Source organism: Dama dama, chromosome 27, assembly GCF_033118175.1.
Source record: "Dama dama isolate Ldn47 chromosome 27, ASM3311817v1, whole genome shotgun sequence".
Lineage (NCBI taxonomy): Eukaryota > Metazoa > Chordata > Mammalia > Artiodactyla > Cervidae > Dama > Dama dama.
In genome coordinates, this window is record NC_083707.1 from 61,313,728 (window position 1) to 61,337,805 (window position 24,078).

At 44.8% G+C, this 24,078-nt stretch overlaps 1 protein-coding gene across 1 annotated transcript; it reads left to right on the forward strand.

Moving 5' to 3' along the window:
• SERPINB5 (serpin family B member 5) lies at window positions 1-23,703 on the forward strand. The gene is made up of 7 exons (XM_061130853.1): window positions 1-99; window positions 7,158-7,332; window positions 9,245-9,382; window positions 11,655-11,772; window positions 14,592-14,734; window positions 20,979-21,146; window positions 23,170-23,703. Exons 2-7 carry the CDS (start codon window positions 7,165-7,167, stop codon window positions 23,560-23,562), a joined length of 1,128 nt encoding a protein of 375 aa, XP_060986836.1. The 5' UTR covers window positions 1-99; window positions 7,158-7,164; the 3' UTR covers window positions 23,563-23,703.
• Window positions 23,704-24,078: the final 375 nt, after the last annotated feature.

The following is a 24,078-nucleotide window of genomic DNA, read 5'->3' on the forward strand; positions in this document are numbered from 1 at the left end:
GCGGCTCCTGCCCCGCTGAGCTGCTCGCACGTCCAGGTCTGTCTGCACCCGGTTTTCCTTTTCCCGACCGTGCGTTTCCCTGGACCGCTGTAACTTCAGGTAAGCAAAGCGCAGGTAGCAGCGCTTGGTGGTGTCCCTGCTTTGGACAAGTTTTAAAAGAAAAGCTCTTTGAGATGATTTGCGATGGTGCAGAGTGGGCAGAACCGCGTCTTTTCGCCGGTGGGCTGTCGGCTGCGCGTGGCCATCACCTCTGCAAGGGCAGCGTTTGCCGCTCCCGGTCCTTTGGGAGCCAGGCATGCCATGTACAAGGTCAGAATATGCCGAAACGGCACAGCCGGGAGGTTTTGGTGTATATGGGGAGGGGAGCGGGCGGGAAAGAGTGATTTGCGGGGGAGAATTATTTCTGAGGACGTTTTCAGCCCTGCCTTGGAGCTCAGAATGTTTTGCGGCGCAGGTTCCAAAGAGGGTGTGGGCCCTAACCTGAGGAAGCGGAGACGCGCAGGAGCGTCTGGCCGCCTTCCTGGCTGGCGCTGAGCTGTGAGGTTCAGACTTCGGAATCGCTCTTCTGCGCCTTTTAAAGCATCCAGTTTCTGTCCGTTTATTTGCACCTGCGTTCTTCCGGCCTGGAAGTAGTCTCTCTCCCCATCTGGGTTTCAAGATACTTGAAGCGAATCTCCTATTTCCAGCGTGTGTTCTTGGGCGACCTTTTGAACAGGTTGGCTCATAGTTTCTTCCTCAGGGAAGCGACTGTGTTGATGGCTTTCTTTAAGCCTGTCGCACTAAAGAGCCGTTAACAGGCCAGGCTGTTCTGCAGGCTCCTAATCAGGCCAGGCTCAGATGAGCAGACCTGGGGGTCTGATACATCCTTCAGGTCCCCGTCCCCTGTCTTGCGAGTCCCTCAGCTGACACAGGGCAGGACGAAGTGGAATCCAAGCCGTCAGACTCACAGATCGTGGTCTTTTCCAGGTCACCATGAATTTTCTTTTCATTCTTTTGGCCACGCCCTTCGGCATGTGGGATTTTCGTTTTTAGAGCAGGGATTGAACCCATGGCCCCTGTATTGGAAGTGCAGAGTCTTAACCACTGGACCGCCAGCGAAGTCCCACCAGGAATTTTCTTAACAGCTCTGTCACCCCTACATCACTGAAGAGGATTTGAACAGAACTGGGTGCATCCAAACCTTAGTCCCACCAGTATACGTAAGCGTTTAATAGGTTCCTGGGTGGGCGTAGAGATGGAAGCTTGTCTGAAGAAAGGATTCTCCATATGAGTTGGCAAGTTTATACTTTTGCTTCCTAGCACCTGAGTTCTGCCATTTCAGTCCCTCTGGTTTGCGGGTTCTGTTTGAGGGTGTGGAGTCTCGGCAGTCTTGGTCGTTCTGATGTGGCGAGTCTGGCCCTAGTTTATGGTTAGTCAGCAGACAGATGGCTCTGCGGTAAAGATCAGGCTTCTAAACAGGTGGGAGCAAATGTGATGGTTCAGGATATCTGCGAGAAGCAGAGGCTCCTCTCCATCCGAAATCAAGTATTCAACCTTACCACTGAGAGTCACGTTGTTCTTTCCCGCTAACAAAGCGCTTTTCAGGTTACTTACTCATTTCATTCAGACTCACGCTATTCTTTCACATGGAAGAAGCTGTGAGATCTCCTGTTTTCTTAATCTCGCTCTGACTTTTTTCCTTGTGAGGTTGGAAAGCAAACAGCAGAGACCATGTTTTTATTTTTTATGTATTTTTTAGCCACACTGTGCGGATGTGGGATCTTAGTTCCCCGCCCAGGGATTGAACCTGTGCCCCTGCATTGGGAGCTCAGAGTCTTAACCACTGGACCACCAGGGAAGTCCTGATACTGTGTTTCTAGACCTTCCTTTATAGTTGTTGCAATAGGCGAAATTTCTTAAGGCGTTGCCTAAAGACTGTCTCCACCAAAGGACCGTTATCTCACCCAGATTGTCTACAGATGAAAAGTCTGGGGGAATATTGGCTTATATGCATTAGAAGTGTTAGAAATCGTGCAGGGGCCGAGGAGCAGCTGTGAGTCTGGAGAAGTGAGTTCCCTGCCTGTCCTCACACCCAACCACAGGCCTCTCCATTCATTCAGGACTCCATTCATTCCTGTCTCTGAATGCTCAGTTCTCTCTCATCCGCCTGGTGCATGGCTCACTCCTCTTTGTTCTTTAGGACCCCCCTTTAGTGTGCCTTATCAGATGTCACTGTCTCTGAGGAGTCCTCGCTGAGATTTCTACTAGGAGTGCACTGTCTCGCCTAAGAGCTGCAGGATAACTTGTGCCCTCCGTCAAAACACCCATCGTGCCTAAGACATATCATGCCATTAGGTGTCAGCTCTTTGGAGGCGGAAACCTGATTTGTTCATGTCTAGGGTGGTGCCGACACACACTGTTAGATGCTCAGTCGATACTTATTAAATGAAAGCAGTGTAATATTGATAGTTTGCAACACTAATGGTAGAGAACAAGAGTTTCTTCCAGTAGGAAAATCAGGGAGGGAAAAGTTTTGTTTTGATTGAAAAGAAAGAAATCATGTAAGTTAAAAAAAAAAAGAAGAAAACATGTAAGGTATCTTGATGTCTCTAAAGGGGTAATCCAAGACATGGAGGGTTTTTGGAACTCTAAAGGCTCCTGAGGGAGCAAATGTCAGCAAAGACAATTACTGAGAAGGAAGGTGATAGGTGTGGTCAGGAACCAGGAGCAGAGAAGACATAAGTGCTGGGTCTGGTTTGACCACTCTCACTCCCCGCGTGGGTGGCCTGGGAGAATCGCTTTATCTCTGTGTCCCTCCCTTCCCTCACCTTTAAAATGAAGAGGTGGGGCCAGGATCTTGTCTGCCTTTAAAGGTTTATGACTTTAGGACGTATTGCAAATAATAAAAACAAAATGGCAACTTTACAATGAAATTCATAGAACTTTTTGTTGTTTATTGTATTTGTATTACTACTTTAACTTCTCTCTCACATTTCTCTGATTAAAATAAAAATGTCTTTTAAACTTTAGGATGACACTTTAAACTTAGGAAGACACTAAAGGATGTACTGTCTTCCATGTTGAAGCTGTAAATGAAAATCTCCTTACTTGTTCTAATCATTAGGTTTTCATGAAAATGAAAGACATTATCTCTGTAATAATGGAATAACAAAATGAAGACTCTGCAGCTTTAGCACTCTGACCAGGTCATTCGATATGTAAATTTACCGTATAGGAATTGCTAATCTTGGTTCTTGTATCCTTATTATTATTTTTTTTTTTTACTAGAGTATAATTGCTTTACAAAGTTATGTAAATTTCTGCTATGCTATGACGCGAATCTGCTATTTGGATACACACATCGCCTCCCTCTTGGGCTTCCCTCCCATCCCTCTCCCCCCATCCCAGCCCTCTGGATCCCACAGAGCCCCAGGCTGAGCTCCCAGTATGATTCAGCAGGTTCTCACACCATCTATTTTATCTATGGTAGTGTGTTTATGTCAAACTTAATCTCCCTTAATCTCATCCTGCCTGCTCCCAACACCCCGCAGTGTGTCCACATATTTGTTCTCTATGTCTGCATCTCTATTTCTGCCTGGAACTAGATTCATTTGTACCAGATGAATCTAGATTTCATCATACATGATTTCACACACATGTGTTAATGTACGATACTTGTTTTTCTCTTGCTGACTTACTTCACTCTGTATGACAGACTCAGGGTCCATCCACATCTCTACAAATGATTCAGTTTTGTTCCTTTTTATGGCTGAGTAATATTCCATTGTATATATGTACCACATCTTCTTTACCCATTCACCTGTTGATGGACTCTTAGGTTGCTTCCACGTCCTGGCTATTGTATTAACAAATAGTGCTGCAACGGACATTGGAGTACGTGTCTGTTTTTGAATTATGGTTTTCTCAGGGTATATGCCCAGTAATGTGATTGCTGGGCCATGTGGAAGTTCTAATTTTTATAGGATTTGCTCATGCAAAATGGTCTGCTTAGGAACCTGACCCATTTTCTTGTGCATGCTTTGCTAAAGTTGCCATGATTTGTTGAAATGCTTCAATTTGCAGCACAAAGAGGTAGCAATTGTCTGTGGCCGAATTCTTCCCTTGAACTATCTCAGACCAGAAAGCTTTACAGTGTTTTTAGACCACTTGGAGCTAATTACCAAGCAACTGATCAGATTTACCAGGCAACATTTGACTGATTACTTGTCTCTATGGCCAACTTAGATGTTAAGTGTGTCCTGATCTACATTCTCCAACAGGGACTGAATCTAAGCTTGGATTGCAACACAGTGTTAACTATGTTGTGTAATTAACTGTGCTTAAAGCCACCATGATCTTGTATTCACGTAGACCCATTCAGACGAAACAGATCTCAGAATGTTGTAATTAATGAATGAAAGATGCTTCCATCCTCACCCTTTGATCCACTTGTGGGATCCACATTTAGATGTTTGCAGTCAAACTTCCTCAGCAGATTACTCCAAGGCTTTAAACACACAAAAGACGTCAAGCTTTAAAGTTTGTTATAAATGATGCAAAATTATTCCAGTTTCTCCTCTTAGCTGGTTGGAAATACATGCCTGGAAGAACTACTTGTGTTTGTTAAAACAACAAACACAAGTAGTTGTTGTGTTTTTGTATTGTTATTAGTGTGGTTAGGGCTTCAGCTGTTGAAACTTTGAGAAGTTTGCAGGCATTTGGGTTTAGGTTTCTCTACTGGGTGAAGAAATAGCTCATTTAGCCTTTTCTATTTGGTAGATAAATATCTCCTGTTGAATTTTACTCATAGATAAGTGCAGTATTATTGTTAAAGTCACTGCTGGAGAAAGCCAGACTTCTTGTCCTGAAAGTTTCTTGGGGATTCCAGACCTTTTAATCTCCCTGAGAGGGACACGTGCTTCTGTGTGTCTCCCTGCCTTCTGCCCTCCTCATGGGGGTCTCCTTCCCCTGAGAGTTCACTCTCCTGTCACAGCCCCCGCCCTCCCCAGAGGAGACAGAGAAAGGTACTAGGCCTTCAAGAAGTGTAAGATCCCTGGCCTGACTTCAGGTTACCTTTTTTAAAAAAAAATGTTTTTAATGTCTGTTTTTATTTATTTATTTGGCTGTGGTTGGTTTTACGTGCAACATGTGGGATCTAGTTCCCTGACCAGAGATCAAGCCCGGGTCCCCTGCACTGGGAGCTTGGACTCTTACTCACTGGATCACAGGTTCATAATGAAAATGCTGGGGTCACTTGGCTGTACTTATTGGACATGGGAGAAAGCAGTCACTGGAAAAGATCAGTGAGCTTGAATGGGGCAACAGAAAAGTTGTTTTTCTTTTTTTTTTTTGCTAATAAACTTGTGACTGAGATTTATTATGATCTTTTAAAGTCTGTCCTACACATAAGCCACATGTCTCATAAAAGGGAGAATTCTGAAGAACTGTTTGAAGACCAGGGACACGTTCCTTGATCTTAGCGTCTCGTCTTGGCGTTTTGAATTTCTGTTCAGGGGTGAGGTGCAAAGTTGAGATCCTGTTCGTGCGTTTGACTCTAAGGCATCCTTGGCTCCTGACTGACAGAGCCCTCTGTCTTGAGTGTTGATGCTTCGGCCGAGGCCGGGGACTTCCTACCCGAGGACCTTCCGCGTCGTGTTCACTCTTGCTGTCTGAACACACGGCTGCACAGTGCTTGAGTGCCTTGGGGGGATGCTTCCAACCCTGATCCGTGGGGTGGTCATCCAGGGGTAATGCTGCCCCTTATATGCTATCCTGGGGTCGGGCAGAGCTGAGGGGTTCATGCAGCTCAGCTTTGCTTCTAGAAAGGACTGTGCCCTGACTGCTGGATTTACCCAGGAGCCTTCAGGCTTCATCAGTCAACATCTGCTGCCCTAGGACTGGACAGATAGGCGGACCTTTCATTAGCAGAGCAGTCGTCAAACTTGTTAACCTCCAGACCCCTTTACACTCTTAAAAATAACTGAGAATCCCAAAGAGTTGTTCTTTTTTTTTAATGTTGGTTGTATCTATTGGTATTAAGTTAGAAATTAAAGCTGAAAAGTTTTTGAAATATTTATTAGCTCATTAAAAATAACAATATTGTAAGCATTACATAGTAACATGGGTAACATACTTTTATGAAAAATAACTGTTTTCTAAAGTGAAATAATACAAAGAGAAGAATAACATCATTTTTCATTTCTGCAAATCTCTTTAACATTTGGTTTCATAGACGACTGAGTGACTAAACCACCACCACCACCATAGTCTCTGGAAAACTCCACTGTGTATTTTTGAGAGAGTAAGAGTGAAAGGAAGATGATGTCTAAGTACTACTATGACAATAGTTCCAACCTCATGGACCCGCTGAAAGGATCTTCGGGCCGCCAGGGGATCTGTAGACTCCCCTGGAGAGCCTCTGCTTCAGAGTAACGGGTTCTCAGGCAGGACCAGAGGAGCCCCGCTGCTGCTGTTTCCCTTGTGTTGTTCTTGTTTAGTCGCTCAGTCATGTCTGACTCTTCTTGGACCCCATGGACTGTAGCCCATTGGGCTCCTCTGTCCATGGGATTCTCCAGGCAAGGACACTGGAGTGGGTTGCCATGCCCTTCTCCAGGGGATCTTCCCAACCCAGGGATTGAACCTGGGTCTCCTGCATTGCAGGCTGATTCTTTACCACTGAGCCCTGGGCTCCATATTTTTAGCTGAAGCTGCCCTCTCTCTCTTTAACTGGAATCACACAGAACTGCTGTGACTTGACTGTTTTTGATGGTTTAACCTAAATCCTAATTGAAACAGTATAGATAAATAACCAACTGATTTTCATCAGTGTTGATGATTGTCCTGACCACATGCAGAGAAGAGGCATCCCCACTGACAGTTAATCTAATTAGTTAAACTAATCCCACTCCTGACAGTGGCCTTTGTAGCCGAGTGGGCCTGAATTTGGAGGTTCGGGGCAGAGCTGTCCAGAGAGAGGACCTCACGTCTGGACACTCAGACCTCAGGACGTGGAGGAGTTTCTTCACCGCTGGCTTTAGATTTGCACTTATAGGAAGTTCCTGCCTCTCTTCTACCCTAGTCCGTGACTTTGACTACGATTCTTACTGGGTTGGCTGGATGCAGTTGAGGACACTTGAAAGATGCTTTATAAATAACCTCTCTCTTGTTCTTTGTCCCAGGCCCACAATGGAGGCCCTGCGACTGGCGAATTCGGCCTTTGCAGTTGACCTATACAAACAGCTGTGTGAAAAGGAGCCAGCAGACAACATCCTCTTCTCTCCCATCTGTCTGTCCACCTCTCTGTCACTTGCTCAAGTCGGTGCCAAAGGGGACACAGCAGATGAAATTGGACAGGTAAGGCCCACAGCTTGCCTCTGCTTTGAGTGGAAAAGAGTAATAAAAATGCACAGGTGGTACCTGGGGAAAGGCAGTGGGGTTCTGTGGTCAGATTTGCTCAGGGTTGAGTATTTTGCCATTTCCAGCACTCTCTCAGTTTACTTTTTAAATGTGAAAGCTCGCTTATCTGGCCTGCAACCCACATTTAGAACAGGCACCATGAAGTGGGGAGAACCCAGGGATTAACTAGACAATCAAAAGCATTTCCACTAACAAGTGGCCTTTGACAAGTCATGTGACATCTTTTTACCTGTTAGAATGTAAGTGTCAATCAAGATGATGTTTGTTAATGTTTCGCTGCAGATACCCCAACCGGGAAGAGTGTATATCTACACCCTCTGTCTTACGCACAGAATTTACTTATAGCATCATGCTTTATATTAAGATGCAGGCTCCGCAGTATTCTACTCTATAGTATATTCTGCCCTATTCTATATCCCTACTGGATAGATAGAGTATATCCATGCTTATTTCAATGGAGAATTTACACTTGAAATTGAGTGGGACTTGAAAAGGAAACTTTTTTTGTGGGGAGAGGAGCTTCATCTTTTCATCCATCTTTCTCCCGCTGCACCATCCCTACCCCATCTCCCTTTCCTCATTCCTCACCTGCCATTAGAGAAGAGACAGAAAAGAGCCTTTCTGGTCCTGCGCCTGCTCCTCAGTAACGGTAAGGGCCTTTTCTGTGCATGCTGTTGTTCTCCTACAGTGGTTACTTGGGCTCTTTAACTTTCTGGTCTGTTTGCCTGTCAATAGGTGTGACAGTAATGTAGCACTGTGGGCCAGCCAATCTGACCCTGCAGGACTGAGGCTGTGTGCCTCATGGGTGCAGTGTGCCTGTAAGTGATGTCACCTGAGGTGTGGCATCCGGGCTCGGTTATTATGGGTTAGGAAGGGGAGATGTTATCCTCACGTCGTGTTTTAGGCGCTGTGGAGCGGAGATGATGCTGGGCTGTTGGTTGGAACAAAAAAGTTAGGAATAAAATAAAAGGTTTTAAGCCTGCCTGAAAATAGCATCCTGGTTTTAAGTGGCTTATTACTATAAGAATAATTATTAACATTTTGAATCCATATGATATTTTAGGTGTTTTACAGATAGTATCTGTAATCCTCATGGCAATTTAGACAACTAGGTGTTGTCAGTCCATTTTGCAGAGCAGAAAGTGAAGTTCTGAGAGTTGGGCAAGACATTTCTAGTAGGTACAGGCTAGGATGAAAGGCAGGACTACAAAACCGTAGGCCATAGATGGCATGGAGCTGCCTACCTTAAATGACGCCATCAGCTCATTTGGCACTAGTTAGGACACTGAAGGAACTCTGGAGATACCTGTATCCCGAAATCTGATACCTGCCTAGTGATTGTCTCTTGGCATTAATTTCTCTCTTCTTGTCTCTGAATTGGGTATAAATTTTAACCTACTTCCACCTTTTCCAAGTTTGGAAAAAAGCATAGAGGCATCCTTCTGAAGAAAGGGCAAATTTTCCTTATAGTTAAACCAAGAGATGAGTACCTTTATGCCGGTGTTTCTCAGCTGGGGACGGTCTGCCCCTTCCCTCCCTCACCCTCTCAGGGACATTCTCTGGTGACCGGGACACTTCTGCTGCCACAAGTGGAAGAAGGCGTGCTACTGGCATCCAGGGGGTCGGAATGCCCAGCACTGCCCCCTGCACCCCTCCCCCTAGAATTAGCCCGTCTGAACCGCCAGCAGCGCTGAGGTTGAGAAGCCTTGCTCTCTGGGAACCACAGAGCACCGTGGTCTCTGTGTCAGGTGGTCAGGCCCCGTCCCCAGGAGGCTGATCGTCGCCCTGTGTCCACTGCCATGGGGGCAGGAAGCGCTTCCTGAGTAATGGGGATTTTTTTTCTTCACAGGTCCTTCATTTTGAAAATGTCAAAGATGTGCCCTTTGGATTTCAAACAGTAACATCCGATGTCAACAAGCTGAGTTCCTTTTACTCCCTGAAATTAATCAAACGGCTCTACGTAGAAAAATCTCTGAATCTTTCTACAGTAAGTGACTCAACGCAATTAGCAAGGTTCAGCTGTTTACCAGGGGTGACATTTTCTCATGGTTAGACCGACAGCTTTTCCTAGGATGCTCATTTATGGTTTATTTAAAATAAATTAATCCCAGGGGAGAGGTTGAATACAGTGGGAATCGCAGTCACATATTTTAACTTAAAATACAGAGGAGCCATGAGCTTCCTTTTCCCTCTTAAACACCCATAAACCCCACCCTTTCTCTTAGCTTCCTCACTGAGAGAGGTGGAAAATGGGGTTACTAACTCTCTTAACAAATGCGTCTCTATAGATGTAAGACAGCCCGTAATTTAAACCTCTTTCTCCTTAAGCATAAGGGCAGGTGACCTGGGAAAAGATTTTGAGTTCTTTAGCTTGCTTGTTCATGCACACAGTGTTCTTCTGATGTTTCCCAAAATCAGTAAGAAAAATAATAATTGTGTGAATTGACAGTTTTCATCAGTCACGGACTAGTTTTGTTTGTTTTACCAGGCTGGTCAGGTGGGTATCCATACAAGGCAGTGGTGGTAATTTTAGCTGTTTTTTGAAGGAATCATATAAAGAACACTGAAATATCCTTAAATTTGATCCAGAGTGTATCATAATATTTTAAAAATCTGCACTTGAAACACGTAGCCAACTTCCTCAACTACAGAGATGTTCATTCTCTACTTTAGTAATATCGAGTTCAGTTTGTGTTTGGATGGTCAGAATTTCAAGCTTTCCAAATCTAAAAGGTGGACTACCAACTGGTAAATAAAAATATTTAACTAAATATTTTGCCCTAGTTTTACTATCTTCAAATAAGTGTTTGCTTTTCTGGCAAGGATCTTTTGGGGACGTAGATCACTAGATACTGTTGTGAGTTTGTTTTTATTGCTTAAACACACACACACACACACACAGCCCTTCTTCCAACAATAACCTGGGGGAATTAAAGAAATACTAAGATGTGAGCCCAAGTATGAAAAACATTTAAAAAAAACTCCCTAGGTGGTCCTTAAGGATGCTTAAACACATTTTGTTGCTGGCAGTGAAGACAGTGGAGGCCCTTCCTCTTGCACGGTCTCTGGAATGTTCTAAGCTCTGTGAGTAAATGGTAACTTAGTCCCAAGTTTGGGTTGCAATGAACAGAATCCAATTGGCTAAGGCTCTGACTGCTCTGAAAAAAAATCCAGGGAGTCCTGTACTCAGAAGTGAAGTGACATGGTATTTAATCAATCTGTGTTTAGTTTGGTTGAACTTCCATTCAACATTTCGAATTATTTCAAACCAGGAGTTGCAAGCAATTTTTTAAAAGGGTACTTTCCATTGCTTCTGCGGGTTGTATGTCATCCACAGATTTACTAGCAACAGTAGAAACAGGTGTGGTCTGTGGAAGGCCAATTGCATCGCAACTACCTGGTGCTGAAAATGTGTATCCTTGGCTTTGGGTCACTTGAATCAAGATCTCCAGGGACGGGATTTATGCTTTTGCATTTTTAACAAGCATTTTAATTAGAAACACTGCTCTGTTCTTTGCAGTACTGTTTCGAACTTTAATGCGCAGGTGAGTCATCTGGGAATCTTCTTAAAAATTCAGATTCTGATTCAGTAGGTCTAGGGTGGGGCCTGAGATTCTGCACTTTTTCCTAAATATTTTTTTATTTATTTGGCTGCACTGGGCCTTAGTTGCTGCATATGCAGTCTAGTTCCCTGACCAGGGATTGAACCCAGATCCCCTGCATTGGGAGCATGGAGTCTAAGCTGCTGGAACACCAGGGAAGTCCTGAGATTCTGCATTTTTAACAAGGTCCCAGGTGATGCTGCCCATCTTGGTCCTTGGACCAGACTATGAGTAGCAAGCATCTTTAAAATCTTTATTTCAGTGTGGGTTAGATCCTTCTTCTCATAGAGTTCTCTTTTCTGTGCATTTCTTCCATTCTAAAACATACATACATAAATTTACATTTTTGCATTTCTGAAATTGGAATTCATATAATTGTTGTGTGTCTTTAGCATAATATTTCTTTTCTCTCCCAAAGAAAGAAATTGATGGAGGCATTTAATAATTGTATTGTCTTAGAATTGAACAAATGAAGCAATGCAAAGAAAATTCATTGATTTTTATGCGAAGTTTCAATTTATATTGTGTTACAGATTTTGAAAGTGTCTCCATAGTAATAGACATTTAGAAGTCCTTGTGCTAGAATTGTGTAAGAACACAATGGTTTGACTACAGACTTTAAGGACTTTGTGATTTTATGAATTGGATGTTTTTTAGGAGTTCATCAGCTCCACCAAGAGACCCTATGCAAAAGAGATGGAGACCGTTGATTTCAAAGATAAATTGGAAGAAACAAAAGGTCAGATCAACAGCTCGATTAAGGAACTCACAGATGGCAAGTATCCTTTACTTATTCTGCTATAAATCTCTAAGGAAATCGACTGTGTCTTCTCATGAGTCTGTTAAGTATAAAATTGAACATCTGGAGGGTCCTTTGAATGTTTTTAGTGCACGAGCTGAATTCTTGTACACCAAGCCGTTTCAGCCATGTGGGTTTCTGGGCGTCTCCTGCCTCAGGTCACGAGTTGGCTGGAATTCCAGATGCTTCGGTTTTAGTCTGCCTTGTCGTGCTCCGGGACAGGCTGCCACAAGCCCTCCTGGAGCCCCGGCTGTGCCTCTAACAAAGGACAGCTCGGGGCGGTTTCTGAGACTGGTTTTTCAATCAGGAAATGAAGGGCCTGGACTGCAAACTGATTATCCTCGAAGCTGCTTTCAGCTCAGAATTCTACAAGTTCATTAAGGAAAAAAGGACGGAAGGCCTTAGGTTGTCAAAAAGACTGTCGAAAAAGTGGAACAAGACAGACCACCGCGGTGCAACCTTGTCTCAAGCCTCCATCCCGGTCGCTGCTCTAGGCAGCCCAGGTCCCGGGCCTCTTGCGCGGCACAGGTCCTGCCTCTTGCTCAGCGCTTCCCTGAGGCCTCTCCCTTTCTTGGCTCCTCCCTCCATGAAAATTCTCTGTGCGTTGTCTTCCTTGCTAGAAAGGAATCGAGCTAAGATGATTTTGGGTGCAAATCGGTGTTCACGTCCCCCTTCCTGGGGACATATTTGTATTTGTACAAGGAGAGATCTGCGGGGGACACAGCACCTCATGGGTTTTTCGGGTGCTCTGCGCTCCCCGGAGTCTGGGGAGGGACGTGTTTCCGCAGCAGAGACTCGCCGCGGTGAGGTGGCAGGAGTGATGGGGCCGCTGCTGTAACCACAGGCTCAGCCGCGGGGAGGACGTGGGCTGGGAGTCATTCAAACCTAGACTGAAACCCAGACACTGCCATTATTAACGGAGGGACTTGGATATGGAGTCTCAGTTTACTGTATCAGTGGAGCATATATTGTCTAACTTAGGTTCACGTGGCTGTGTGTGTGCTAAGTCACTTCAGTTGTGTCCGACTCTTGTTGATACGTACTTGTTGTTCAGTTGCTAAGTTGTGTCTGACTCTTTTGTGACCCCATGAACTGTAGCCCACCAGGACTATAGCTTCTGTCCATGGGATTTTCCAGGCAAGAATATTGGAGTAGCTTGCCATTTTCTCCTCCAGGGGACCTTTCCATCCCAGGGATTGAACCCACGTCTCCTGCATCTGTAGGTGGGTTTCTGACCACTGAGTCATCTGGAAAGCCCGTAGTATGCCCACACACAAATGTGTACATCGATATATATTTGTCATTGAAATGAACTTTCTTTGACTTCGTATGTAAAGAAAGATGCATATATGAAGAAGAGCTCCCATTTGATTTACTGTGTAACAGTTTTGCTTTTAAACTTGTTAACAAGTTGCATTTCTCTCCAGCGGCCTCCATTTAAAAATCTTCATAAGCTTGAATTTTTTACTGGAGAAGGTAGTTAAGTGAAAAGACTTCTGAATTTGAAATCAGAAGCTTGAGGTTTAAGTTAACATACTTGATCATTTGGGCTTCTGTGGTGGCTTAGTCAGTAAAGAATCTGCCTGCAGTACAGGAGACACTGGTTCGATCTCTAGGTCAGGAAGATACCCTGGAGAAGGAAACGGCTTCTCACTCCAGTATTCTTTCCTGGGAAATCCCATGGACAGAGGGGGAGCCTGGTGGGCTACAGTCCATGGGATCGTGAAAAGTCGGACAGGACTGAGTGACTAACACACACACCCCACCATTAACTAGCTCCCTCCTTCTTCAGTGATGCTGTTACGTAGTCAGCTCATCACCTAGAACTGGCAGGATGGGTTACAAAATGTGCAGGTCCCAGTGCAAAATGAGAACCCAGGGCCCTTGGTTAAAACCTGCGTTGACAATTTTAAGATGGCGATGAAACCCCTGCCGGTCCCTGCACACCTGGCCACAGCCTGGGAGGGGGTCTGAGCCGTGGTGTGAAGATCTCAGAGATTAGGGCAAAGAAAAATCCTTTGCAAAAAACGTCAATGCTTTTCAAAAGCGAAGACTTTATTAAGGGTTTGTCACCATCGAACTGTTTTGGCTGTTGAGGGTTTGAGCTGCATGGTAGTTACAGTTGTTATGGAGCCCATTGTGGTGATTGTAGCTGCCCTGGGTGCAGACACACTGGCAACAGGGCAATTTGAGGAGGAGGGGTGGGAGCTTCGAGGTAAAAAGGAGAGCTTTGTCCGGGCATCAAACGTGCTTGGCAGCTGAGTGAACCCGGAGAGCCACCTGGCCTCTCCCAGCCTCAGTGTCCTCAACTGTGAAATGGGGATGATGCCCTTTGCCCTCCAGGATCATCGTGAGGGAAGTGAGATGAGACATGAGCCGGTACTGAGCGCAGGGCTGGGTGGAAAAGAAGGTTTCTGGCATTTTTCTCCATGCGCACAGGCTTTGGAGTCACAAAGAACTGGCTTTGAGTCCTGAATTCCCCACTGCTCATGCATCGTCTTGGGCACGGGACTTAACAGGGAGTCTTCCTCAGTGCGGACTAGACACCACGGCAGTGGCTGCGCTTTCCTCCTCCTTCCCCTGCTCCCCGCCACCCTCCTCCCCAGGGCTCTTCAGAAAGGCTGGGTGTGGCGGGATGGAAGGAGGAAAGGGATCCTTTTGAAATGAGGTGGGCTGGGCTACCAAGCCACATTATAGGTGTGACTCTAGCCAGTGAGTGGTCTTGCATGTGGACATCAGAGGTGGTTTGGAAGAATAACCCTGTGCAATTTGTGGTTTCCTAAAATTGTTTGCAGGCCACTTTGAGAACATTTTAGCTGACAACAGCGTGAATGACCAGACCAAAATCCTTGTGGTTAATGCTGCCTACTTTGTTGGAAAGTGGATGAAGAAATTTCCTGAGTCAGAAACCAAAGAATGCCCTTTCAGAATCAACAAGGTATGTGGGCTGCATGTAGCAGACAGAGGATCCCAGCTGTAGGTCTGAAAAATTACCGCCATGCACGGGACCCTGGGAATTCACTCCAATGAGGACAACTAAGGCACAAAAGGTTATCTTTTCCCAAGACAACAGCCAGGGGGTGAGTGTAGGAAAAAACTCCATAATCCAGAGACTCTCATTCTTTTTCTGGGATGTCCTCAGGGTCTGAGTAATATCTTACAGAGCTTAAAATACAGTGTGTGGTTAGTCTCTCAGTTGTGACCAACTCTTTTGCGACCCCATGGACTGAGGTTTGCCAGGCTCCTCTGTCCATGGGATTCTCCAGGCAAGAATATTGGAGTGGGTTTTCATTCCCTTCTCCAGGGAATCTTCCTGACCCAGGGATCGATCTCAGGTCTCCTGCATGACAGGCAGATTCTTTACCGTCTGAGCCACCAGGGAAGCCCTTATAACATAGTGGTTAAATCTAAATCACCAACCAGAAAATAGCTACAGATATTTGGGGCCATTAATAAGAAAGGAAAATAAAAGAAACAAACTAAATCACAACATCAGAGGTCTTTGGATCATCATGAAACATAACTATTTGGGAATCTTATTCCAGGTTAACAAGCTCCTCTGTGGTCTCATTTCTCACCTGTTAGCAGTAAAGTACATGGTTCTGATATTTTAATTTAGAAAGTGCTTTGAGGTGCTTGCTGACCGTGAAGGAGAAAGCGTAGCTTACTCATCTCCAGGGCTGGGAGTCATTATGGGGAAGAATTACAAACCTGCGTTGCAGGGAAGTATAGTTTTAATACTATTGAGTGAATAATGACGTCATAGACCTGAGACTGGAAAACTGACCGTTTTGTGATGAGGTGGGAGACAGTGGGCATCTGGGCTGGACGCCTGGTGTTTGTCTCGTGGAGTAAAACTGAGCCTTTGTTCTCCCCCAGACACTCCCAAGGACAAAGCTAGTGGCAAAAGCTGAGCTCTGCTAAAGCAAAGAGATAAGGTGCCCACTCCTGAGGTCAAGGAAGTCTTCCCTGTCTGCCTGTGTGCAGGGGGGCTTCTTGGGGGGTTGAATAGCGAGGGGACCCCACCCCATAATAAGTGTGGCCAAACACCCATAGCCCTCTGTGGTGGGATCCATTTTAGAAGAAAAGTTGTACATGCATCTTGGGGAGGTCCATGGACCAGTCAGGTGTGAGAAAGAAACAAGGTAATTGGCCAAAGGTAAACAAAGACGGGGCGGGGGGGAAGGAGGGGCGGTACCGTCGCGCGTGAGTGACTTACATCACTTCACTGCACCCTCCTCGCTCCGGACGTCTCCGGGGGTCTCTGCCCAGCTTCTGACTCACTGCACGCCCCCTCATTGGAGAGGCAGCCGATAGATACCCTTTCTCTCCGGGTGTGCGTCTCTGCTCTGCTTCTAAGGAAGAGAAACAAGCTGTTTTCCTGTTTACTCGCCCACATGTTGTAGTGTGTCTCTAATAATAAACTTTGTACCCATTTTTATAATTTTTGCCTCCTTGAAACATTCTTGCTTTCAAACAGGGGCAAGAGCCAGGCCGACTTTCCTCCTACCCTCTAGTCCCTGGTGGTCTAGTGGCCAGGACTCTTTTGGTTTTCATCCAGGTTCAGTTCAGTTCAGTTCAGTCACTCAGCCGTGTCCGACTCTTGGCGACCCCATGAATTGCAGCGCGCCAGGCCTCCCTGTCCATCACCAACTCCCGGAGTTCACCCAAACTCATGTCTACTGAGTCAATGATGCCATCCAGCCATCTCATCCTCTGTCGTCCCCTTCTCCTCCTGCCTCCAATCCCTCCCAGCATCAGGGCCTTTTCCAATGAGTCAGTTCTTCGCATGAGGTGGCCAAAGTACTGGAGTTTCAGCTTCAGCATCAGTCCTTCCAATGAACACCCAGGACTTATCTCCTTTAGGATGGACTGGTTGCATCTCCTTGCAGTTCAAAAGCATCAATTTTTCGACGCTCAGCTTTCTTCACAGTCCAACTCTCACATCCATACATGACCACTGGAAAAACCATAGCCTTAACTAGGTGGACCTTTGTTGGCAAAGTAATGTCTCTGCTTTTTAATATGCTATCTAGGTTGGTCATAACTTTCCTTCCAAGGAGTAAGTGTCTTTTAATTTCATGGCTGCAATCACCATCTGCAGTGATTTTGGAGCCCCCAGAAATAAAGTCTGACACTGTTCCCACTGTCTCCCCATCTATTTCCCATGAAGTGATGGGACCAGATGCCATGATCTTAGTTTTCTGAATGTTGAGCTTTAAGCCAACTTTTTCACTCTCCTCTTTCTCTTTCATCAAGAGGCTTTTTAGTTCCTCTTCACTTTCTGCCATAAGGGTGGTGTCATCTGCATATGTGAGGTTATTGATATTTCTCCCAGCAATCTTGATTCCAGCTTGTGCTTCTTCCAGCCCAGCATTTCTCACGATGTAGTCTGCATATAAGTTAAACAAGCAGGGTGACAATATACAGCTTTGACGTACTCCTTTTCCTATTTGGAACCAGTCTGTTGTTCCATGTCCAGTTCTAACTGTTGGCTTCTTGACCTGCATATAGGTTTCTCAAGAGGCAGGTCAGGTGGTCTGGTATTCCCATCTCTTGGAGAATTTTCCACAGTTTATTGTGATCCACACCATCAAAGGCTTTGGCATAGTCAATAAAACAGAAATAGATGTTTTTCTGGAACTCTCTTGCTTTTTCGATGATCCAGCAGATGTTGGCAATTTGATCTCTGGTTCCTCTGCCTTTTCTAAATCCAGCTTGAACATCTGGAAGTTCACGGTTCACATATTGCTGAAGCCTGGCTTGGAGAATTTTGAGCATTACTTTACTAGCGTATGAGATGAGTGCAATCGTGCGGTAGTTTGAGCATTTTTTGGCACTGCCTTTCTTTGGGATTGGAATGAAAACTGACCTTTTCCAGTCCTATGGCCACTGGTTACCCAGGTTTAATTCCTGGGCAGGCGAGGGTGGGATGTTCTGAGAGAATAGCATTGAAACAAGTATACTATCAAGGGTGAAACAGATCACCAGTCCAGGTTGGATGCATGAGACAAGTGCTCAGGGCTGGTGCACTGGTAAGACCCAGAGGGATGGGATGGGGAGGGAGGCGGGAGGGGGGACCGGGATGGGGAACACATGTAAATCCATGGCTGATTCATGTCAATGTATGGCAAAAACCACTACAATATTGTAAAGTAATTAGCCTCCAACTAATAAAAATAAATGAAAAAAAAAAAAAATTCCTGGGCAGGGAACTAAGATCTCTCTGCAGGACCGCTCACTGTTCTCCTTCTGAGATCAGTTAGAGGACCTGGGAAACTCCAGAAATTTATAGGATGGTGTGATTTGGTTTTGTTTGATGAAATGTGGCTTGTGATAAGAACACAGACTCAGAACTGTGTGTCAGTCAGCACTATAGCGGAAGGAAGCTTATTTACCCCGTAGCCCCTGTGATGATGCTAGTTTTCAGGTCTCTCCTAGAGCCTACAGCTGCTGTTGTTCAGTCGCTCAGCCGCGTCTGACTCTCTGCGACCCCATGGACCGCAGTGCTCCAGTCTTCCCATTCCTTCACCATCTCCTGGAGTTTGCTCACACTCACGTCCATTGAGTTCATGTTGCTAACGGTGCTTCTCATACTAGCTGCAGGGCGAGCCCAGAAAGTCATCAGAATCCTGTAATAGTGAGTGAGTGCGCCACGAACTCTCATGCTGATTGGGCTCAGGTCTGTGGTTTTACATTTAAGAAAATGTTATTGAGTGTTTTTTACAAAAGGAGGTAGAATGTGTGCGATTCCTTTATTCTTGTTATTAAATCGTAAAGCCAGGTGGGATCACCATCCTGGAGTCTTGGACTCTAGAAAGAGAATTAATAAGGATTTAAAATGCCATTGATCTCTCAGAGGTTCATCAAATAAAACACTATTCAAGGCTGTGTGGGGCTACACCCTGCTTTTTAATGCAGAGGCTATTACATTTCCTTTGAGTTGCTTTTGTCAGCTCCTAAACTTTCGCGTGATGCTACTAAAACTTTTCTCATGTCCTTTGGTTTTATGTCTTTAAAGGGCTAGACTAAATTGATGAAGTTATATTATTAAAAGTTTAGTATAATACCTCTTCTGACAAAGGTGAACACACACACACATATGCTGTATTTTCTGGGATGGTTGTTACTTAGTCTTATTTTCAGAGACATGTCTTAATTTATATTTTAGAAAATGGGATGTTTGTTTCCACAGTCAGTGCTGAAAAATGAAATAGATGACAGTTTTTGGTGATCACAGTTTTTGTGAATTCCAAAAATATTACTTATCTAAATTAATGGAGATTTTTAGACAGATCTATATCTTCTTTGAGAAATAGAAGAATTACAGTTAATTGCAAAAGTAGTATTTTTTTAAAAATCATAATTTTATTTCTGGTTATATGTAGAGTCAAAGTCTTCAATTATTTAATAACAACCAAATGTTTAGTGAGCAGTTATTCTGTGTTGGGATATACCAAGGTATAAAACATGGTTTCTGCTTTGACTATAGCCTGGATGGGGTGGGGGATGTCACATACACACAAATTTCTTTTTTAAAAGTATTTTCCTCTTTTTTGGCATTTACACGTTGCTATTTATGTATTTATGTATTTTGCTTGTTCTGGGGCTTCGTTGCTGTCCTAGGGCTTTCTCTGGGTGCACAGTCCCCTCACTGCGTGGCTCCTCTCCGTGGGGCGCAGGCTCTAGGCACTCGGGCTCCCGTCGCTGCAGCGCAGGGACTCAGGAGCTGTAGTTCTCAGGCTCTAGAGTGTGGGCGCCGGAGATGCAGTGTGAGGGCTTAGTTGCTCCACGGTGTGTGGGATCTTCCTGGACCAGGGGTCAAACCCGTGTCCCCTACACTGGCAGGTGGATTGTTATCCGCCAGGGAAGTCTTACACGCATATTTCTAACTTGTGACAAGTGTTAAAATAGATATATGTAGAAACAGTAAAACAAGTAAGGTCTAGTTTGCTTGAAAACAGTTTTGGGTAAGGTTCAGCTTACTGTTGAAGATGCCAGATAAAAACTTCACTGTACTATTATTTCTGCAGACTTGATGTTTGAAATTTCCCCCCAAAGATATTCAGTTAACAGGCAAACATCCCATGAGAGGTATAAACCCAGACAATAAGTTGCACTAAATTACTATCAATCTTTTACTCCCTAGTATGAATTAATTTTTCTTTAGAAAATGAGTCACCTCTGTGGCAGAGACACAAGGTCAGATATTAATGGGGACACAGAGAAAAAAGGCCTGGGGCGCTGCCTGGAGAGAAGGACGTGTGATAGGAGCTGTAAATGACTTTGAGATGATATTGTTTGTAAACATTCTTAATTTTTAAAATTAGGAAATATTTCAGGTGTACAGTAAATTATAGAGAATAATATAACAAACACCAATGAACCAACAACCACCTTTGTAAAATCTTTATATTTTGCCTCATTCCAGATATTTTAAAGGAAAAGTGTAGCCAGAGTTGCCCTGTGCTATGCAGCCCCCTCCCCTCCCCTCTCCAGCTCCCCATTCTTGCCCCTCACCTTCCCCCAAGAGGGATGGCCATCCTGAGAGCTCCGGTTCTCATGCTGACAGAGAAACTGAGACCCAGGGAGGTTACAGAGACTCACTGAAGGTCTCGGCATCCGTTTACGTCACATCTGAGACCGAAACCCGAGATCCTCGTGTCTAATCATATCGGAGCAAGAAGAGGGGATGGGGGGTGGTGACGAAAACCACAGGCAGACAGAGGACTTGGTCAGCGTGATTTTGTTCTGCTATATTATGACTTCTCCATAATAGACATTTTATGAGGAAAAGCTATGTAAATGGATATGTGGGTTTGCGCTGGAATTGACTTTCAAGTGAGCTCCACCAGCAATGGTTAAAAGATCTTGTAATTACAGGCATCTACAAAGCCTGAGTTAATGTTTGCTTGTATTTCCAGTCATCTTATCTTATTTTTAAAGTTTTATATATGCAAATACAGTATCATATTATGTATAGTTCCTGAAGTTATAAAGAACATGAAGAACTTTTCAGAGGAAGTCATAAACTCTTGACAGGACCATCTCTGTCAGTGTGGATCCCCCGCGGCAGCTTTAAGCCATAACAACTTGAAGCTATATTAGGAACAAAGTTATGTGCTGTGTGTGTGTGTGTGTGTGTGAAAAGCAGGCAGAGCAAATTTCTTCTCCTTTTACAGACAGATACCAAACCAGTGCAGATGATGAATCTGGAGGCCACGTTCTGTATGGGCCACATCGATGGTGTCAACTGTAAGATCATAGAGCTTCCCTTTCAGAACAAGCACCTGAGCATGCTCATCCTGCTACCCAAGGACGTGGAGGATGGGCCCACGGGCCTGGAGCAGGTGAGGAGCACGGCGGGATGCAGCGCGCAGGCGCAGTGGCGCCAGGAGACGCGTGGGCGGCCTTGCAGGGCTGCCGGAGGGCGCCCGCTAGCCTTGCCCAATGGTCTCCAACGGTTTCAGGGTTCTTTTGGGGTTTTTCTCCTCAGTATTAAAACAGCTAATATTTATTTGGTACCCATAGCGTGCCAGGAACTGTAAGTTCACACGCGCGCTGGTCCTCTAGTTCTCGCTGCAGTCTCAGGAGTTAGAAACGCTGAGTGCTGCGTTCGCCAGGGGCCGCAGGCACAGCGGGCTCGGCCACTGCTCCACCGTCACAGACTCGTGTGTGGGGCGTAGGCTTGCAGTGTGAGCCCAGGGGACCGGCATCTGCATTCTCAGCGTTCTGAACTCCAGGCTGCGCTGCGCTGTGTGTAGCCACCGAGGCGTGTCCGACTCTTTATGACCCCATAGACTGTGGCTCACCAGGCTCCTCTGTCCACGGGATTCTCCAGGCAAGAATACTGGAGTGGATGTCCTTCTCCAGCGGATCTTCCCTACCCAGGGATCGAACCAAGTCTCCCGCGTTGCAGGCGGATTCTTCACCGTCTGAGCCCCGAGTAGTGTTCTCTGAGGAACCTAGGAGTCACTTCTTTATTTCGGACCACAGCTCAGTTACTCCCTGACTCGGGAGATGGGCCAGCTTGGTCTCAGCCTCCCGGGTACTTTGGTTCTCATTATGTTTTATCCGTCACTGTATGAACTGAATCATAATTCCTGTCTCCATTTTCCTTCTGTCCATTCTTCTCTCTCCTTTTTATAGTCCACCAGGTTCCTCTGTCCATTGGATTTCTTGGGCAGGAATATTAGAGTGGGCTGCCATTTTCTTCTCCAGGGGCTCTTCCTGACCCAGGGATTGAACTGGCATCTCTTGCATCTCCTGCATTGGCAGGCGGGTTCTTTAACCACTGCACCACCCGGGAAGCTTTGGTCTTAATAATTTGTCTTAAATGAAACAGTATCCATGAAAAATACTTATCATAGATTAGCAAGAGATTCCAATGGTTCCCTCCCCCATTAGAAAAAAAACTGGTGATCAGTTTGTGACCTTGTCATCTCCCTGATTTTTATAGGTTTCATATGAGTAACTTCAGTGCAGATTGCCCCATGTAGTAACAGTCAAGATATTATTCTCTGTTGTACATGCATTTCTCCTCTAGCCAGTGCAGAGATTGGAAGGGCAAGGAGCAATTTAAGATTTGCTCAATGAAGAATTTTATGACTAAATCATTTTATGCATCATTGTATATCTCTCATTTTAAAAATAACCAACTGAAATGGATGCATTCATCACCTATGGTCTTAAAGAATGACTCTAGACAGTTCAAATTCTCATTTTAAAAAGGGTAACTTTAGTTTTAATTTATTAAATCTGATGCTATTCCTTGGGCACAAATATTCTAGGTTTCCTAGTAGAGGAATTAAAATAAGCTTTCAGTAAATATAATGCATAAACAGTTTTCTAATTTTATATTTATTTCACCATTATCCATGCATCATCATAAACCATGGATTCATCTCTATATAGCTCTTCTATAGTTAAAAGAAATGCTCTCGATGCATGAGACAAGTGCTCAGACCTGGTGCACTGGGAAGACCCAGAGGAATTGGGTGGAGAGGGAGGTGGGAGGGGGGATCGGGATGGGGAATACGTGTAAATCTATGGCTGATTCATATCAATGTATGACCAAAAAAAAAAAATAATAATAAAAAAAAATAATTAAAAAAAAAAAAAAAAAGAAATGCTCTCATAAATTTCAGGGCAAAGGGACCATTGTCATGAGGTGTGCAGGAGAATGATGCTAGGTGGCTTGGTGGCCATTTTTAAGAGAACCTCATCACACGCCAAAACTGCAGAGTCAGTTCTGTCTTTGATGGACAATCTGTACTTCCAAATCAGGCCCTCAATGACACTGTATGCTTTTAATCGAGCAGTATCTTTTACAGTTGGAAATAAAATAATTTCCTCTGCTTTTTTGTCCTTCAGGTCGAAAAACAACTCAACTCAGAGACGCTCTTGCAGTGGACAAATCCCAGCACGATGGCTAATGCCAAAGTCAAACTCTCCATTCCAAAATTTAAGGTGGAAAAGATGATTGATCCCAAGGCTAGTCTGGAAAACCTAGGGCTGAAAAACATCTTTAATGAGGATACCTCTGATTTCTCTGGGATGTCAGAGACGAAGGGAGTGGCCCTCTCAAATGTAATTCACAGAGTGTCCTTAGAAATAACTGAAGATGGTGGGGATTCCATGGAGGTGCCAGGGTCACGGATCCTGCAGCACAAGGATGAGTTCAATGCTGACCACCCCTTTATTTACATCATCAGGCACAACAAAACTCGAAACATCATTTTCTTTGGCAAGTTCTGTTCTCCTTAAGTGGCAGAGCCTGGGTTAAGTCCCACCCAACTTCTCTGCCGACTCTGCCTCTAGAGAATCATTTTCTAAATATGATAAATTGTTAATACTGCTGGATCAGGAAGCCACTGGTACTCATCCTAATAGACCTTTTTTCCAATCTTTTTTTGGGTTTTTGTTTTCCTTCCCAATTCCCTTAGAAGATGGTGCTTTAAGGAATCACCTTAGAGAAAAAAATTCGTGTTCATTATTTGTCAGACAATCCAAAGTTATTGGCAGGAACACAGTCTTTCTCAAAGAAAATTCCTCTAAGGAGGATCTAGATGATTTTTATTACCAAAGCTTAGCCGTCCCTGTCTGGGATGCAGAATGTTCTAAACATCCTCTTTTTCCTGGGACATGGGCGCTGCAAAGCTTTTCTGGCACGAATGAGACTTGGGGACACTGCACCCACAGCTCCTTATGCTGAACATAAGGGACCAGTATTTCCTTCAAAGTCTGACTTTGGGGGGATTTTAGAAAGATAACATGTTGCAT

Excerpts from the sequence above, each read along its gene's own strand:
- SERPINB5 (XM_061130853.1), top strand. The coding sequence starts at position 7,165 with ATGGAGGCCCTGCGACTGGCGAATTCGGCCTTTGCAGTTGACCTATAC. Across the intron at positions 9,383-11,654 it reads AATCTCTGAATCTTTCTACA|GAGTTCATCAGCTCCACCAA; the intron begins GTAAGTGACTCA and ends GATGTTTTTTAG. Across the intron at positions 14,735-20,978 it reads GCCCTTTCAGAATCAACAAG|ACAGATACCAAACCAGTGCA; the intron begins GTATGTGGGCTG and ends CTCCTTTTACAG.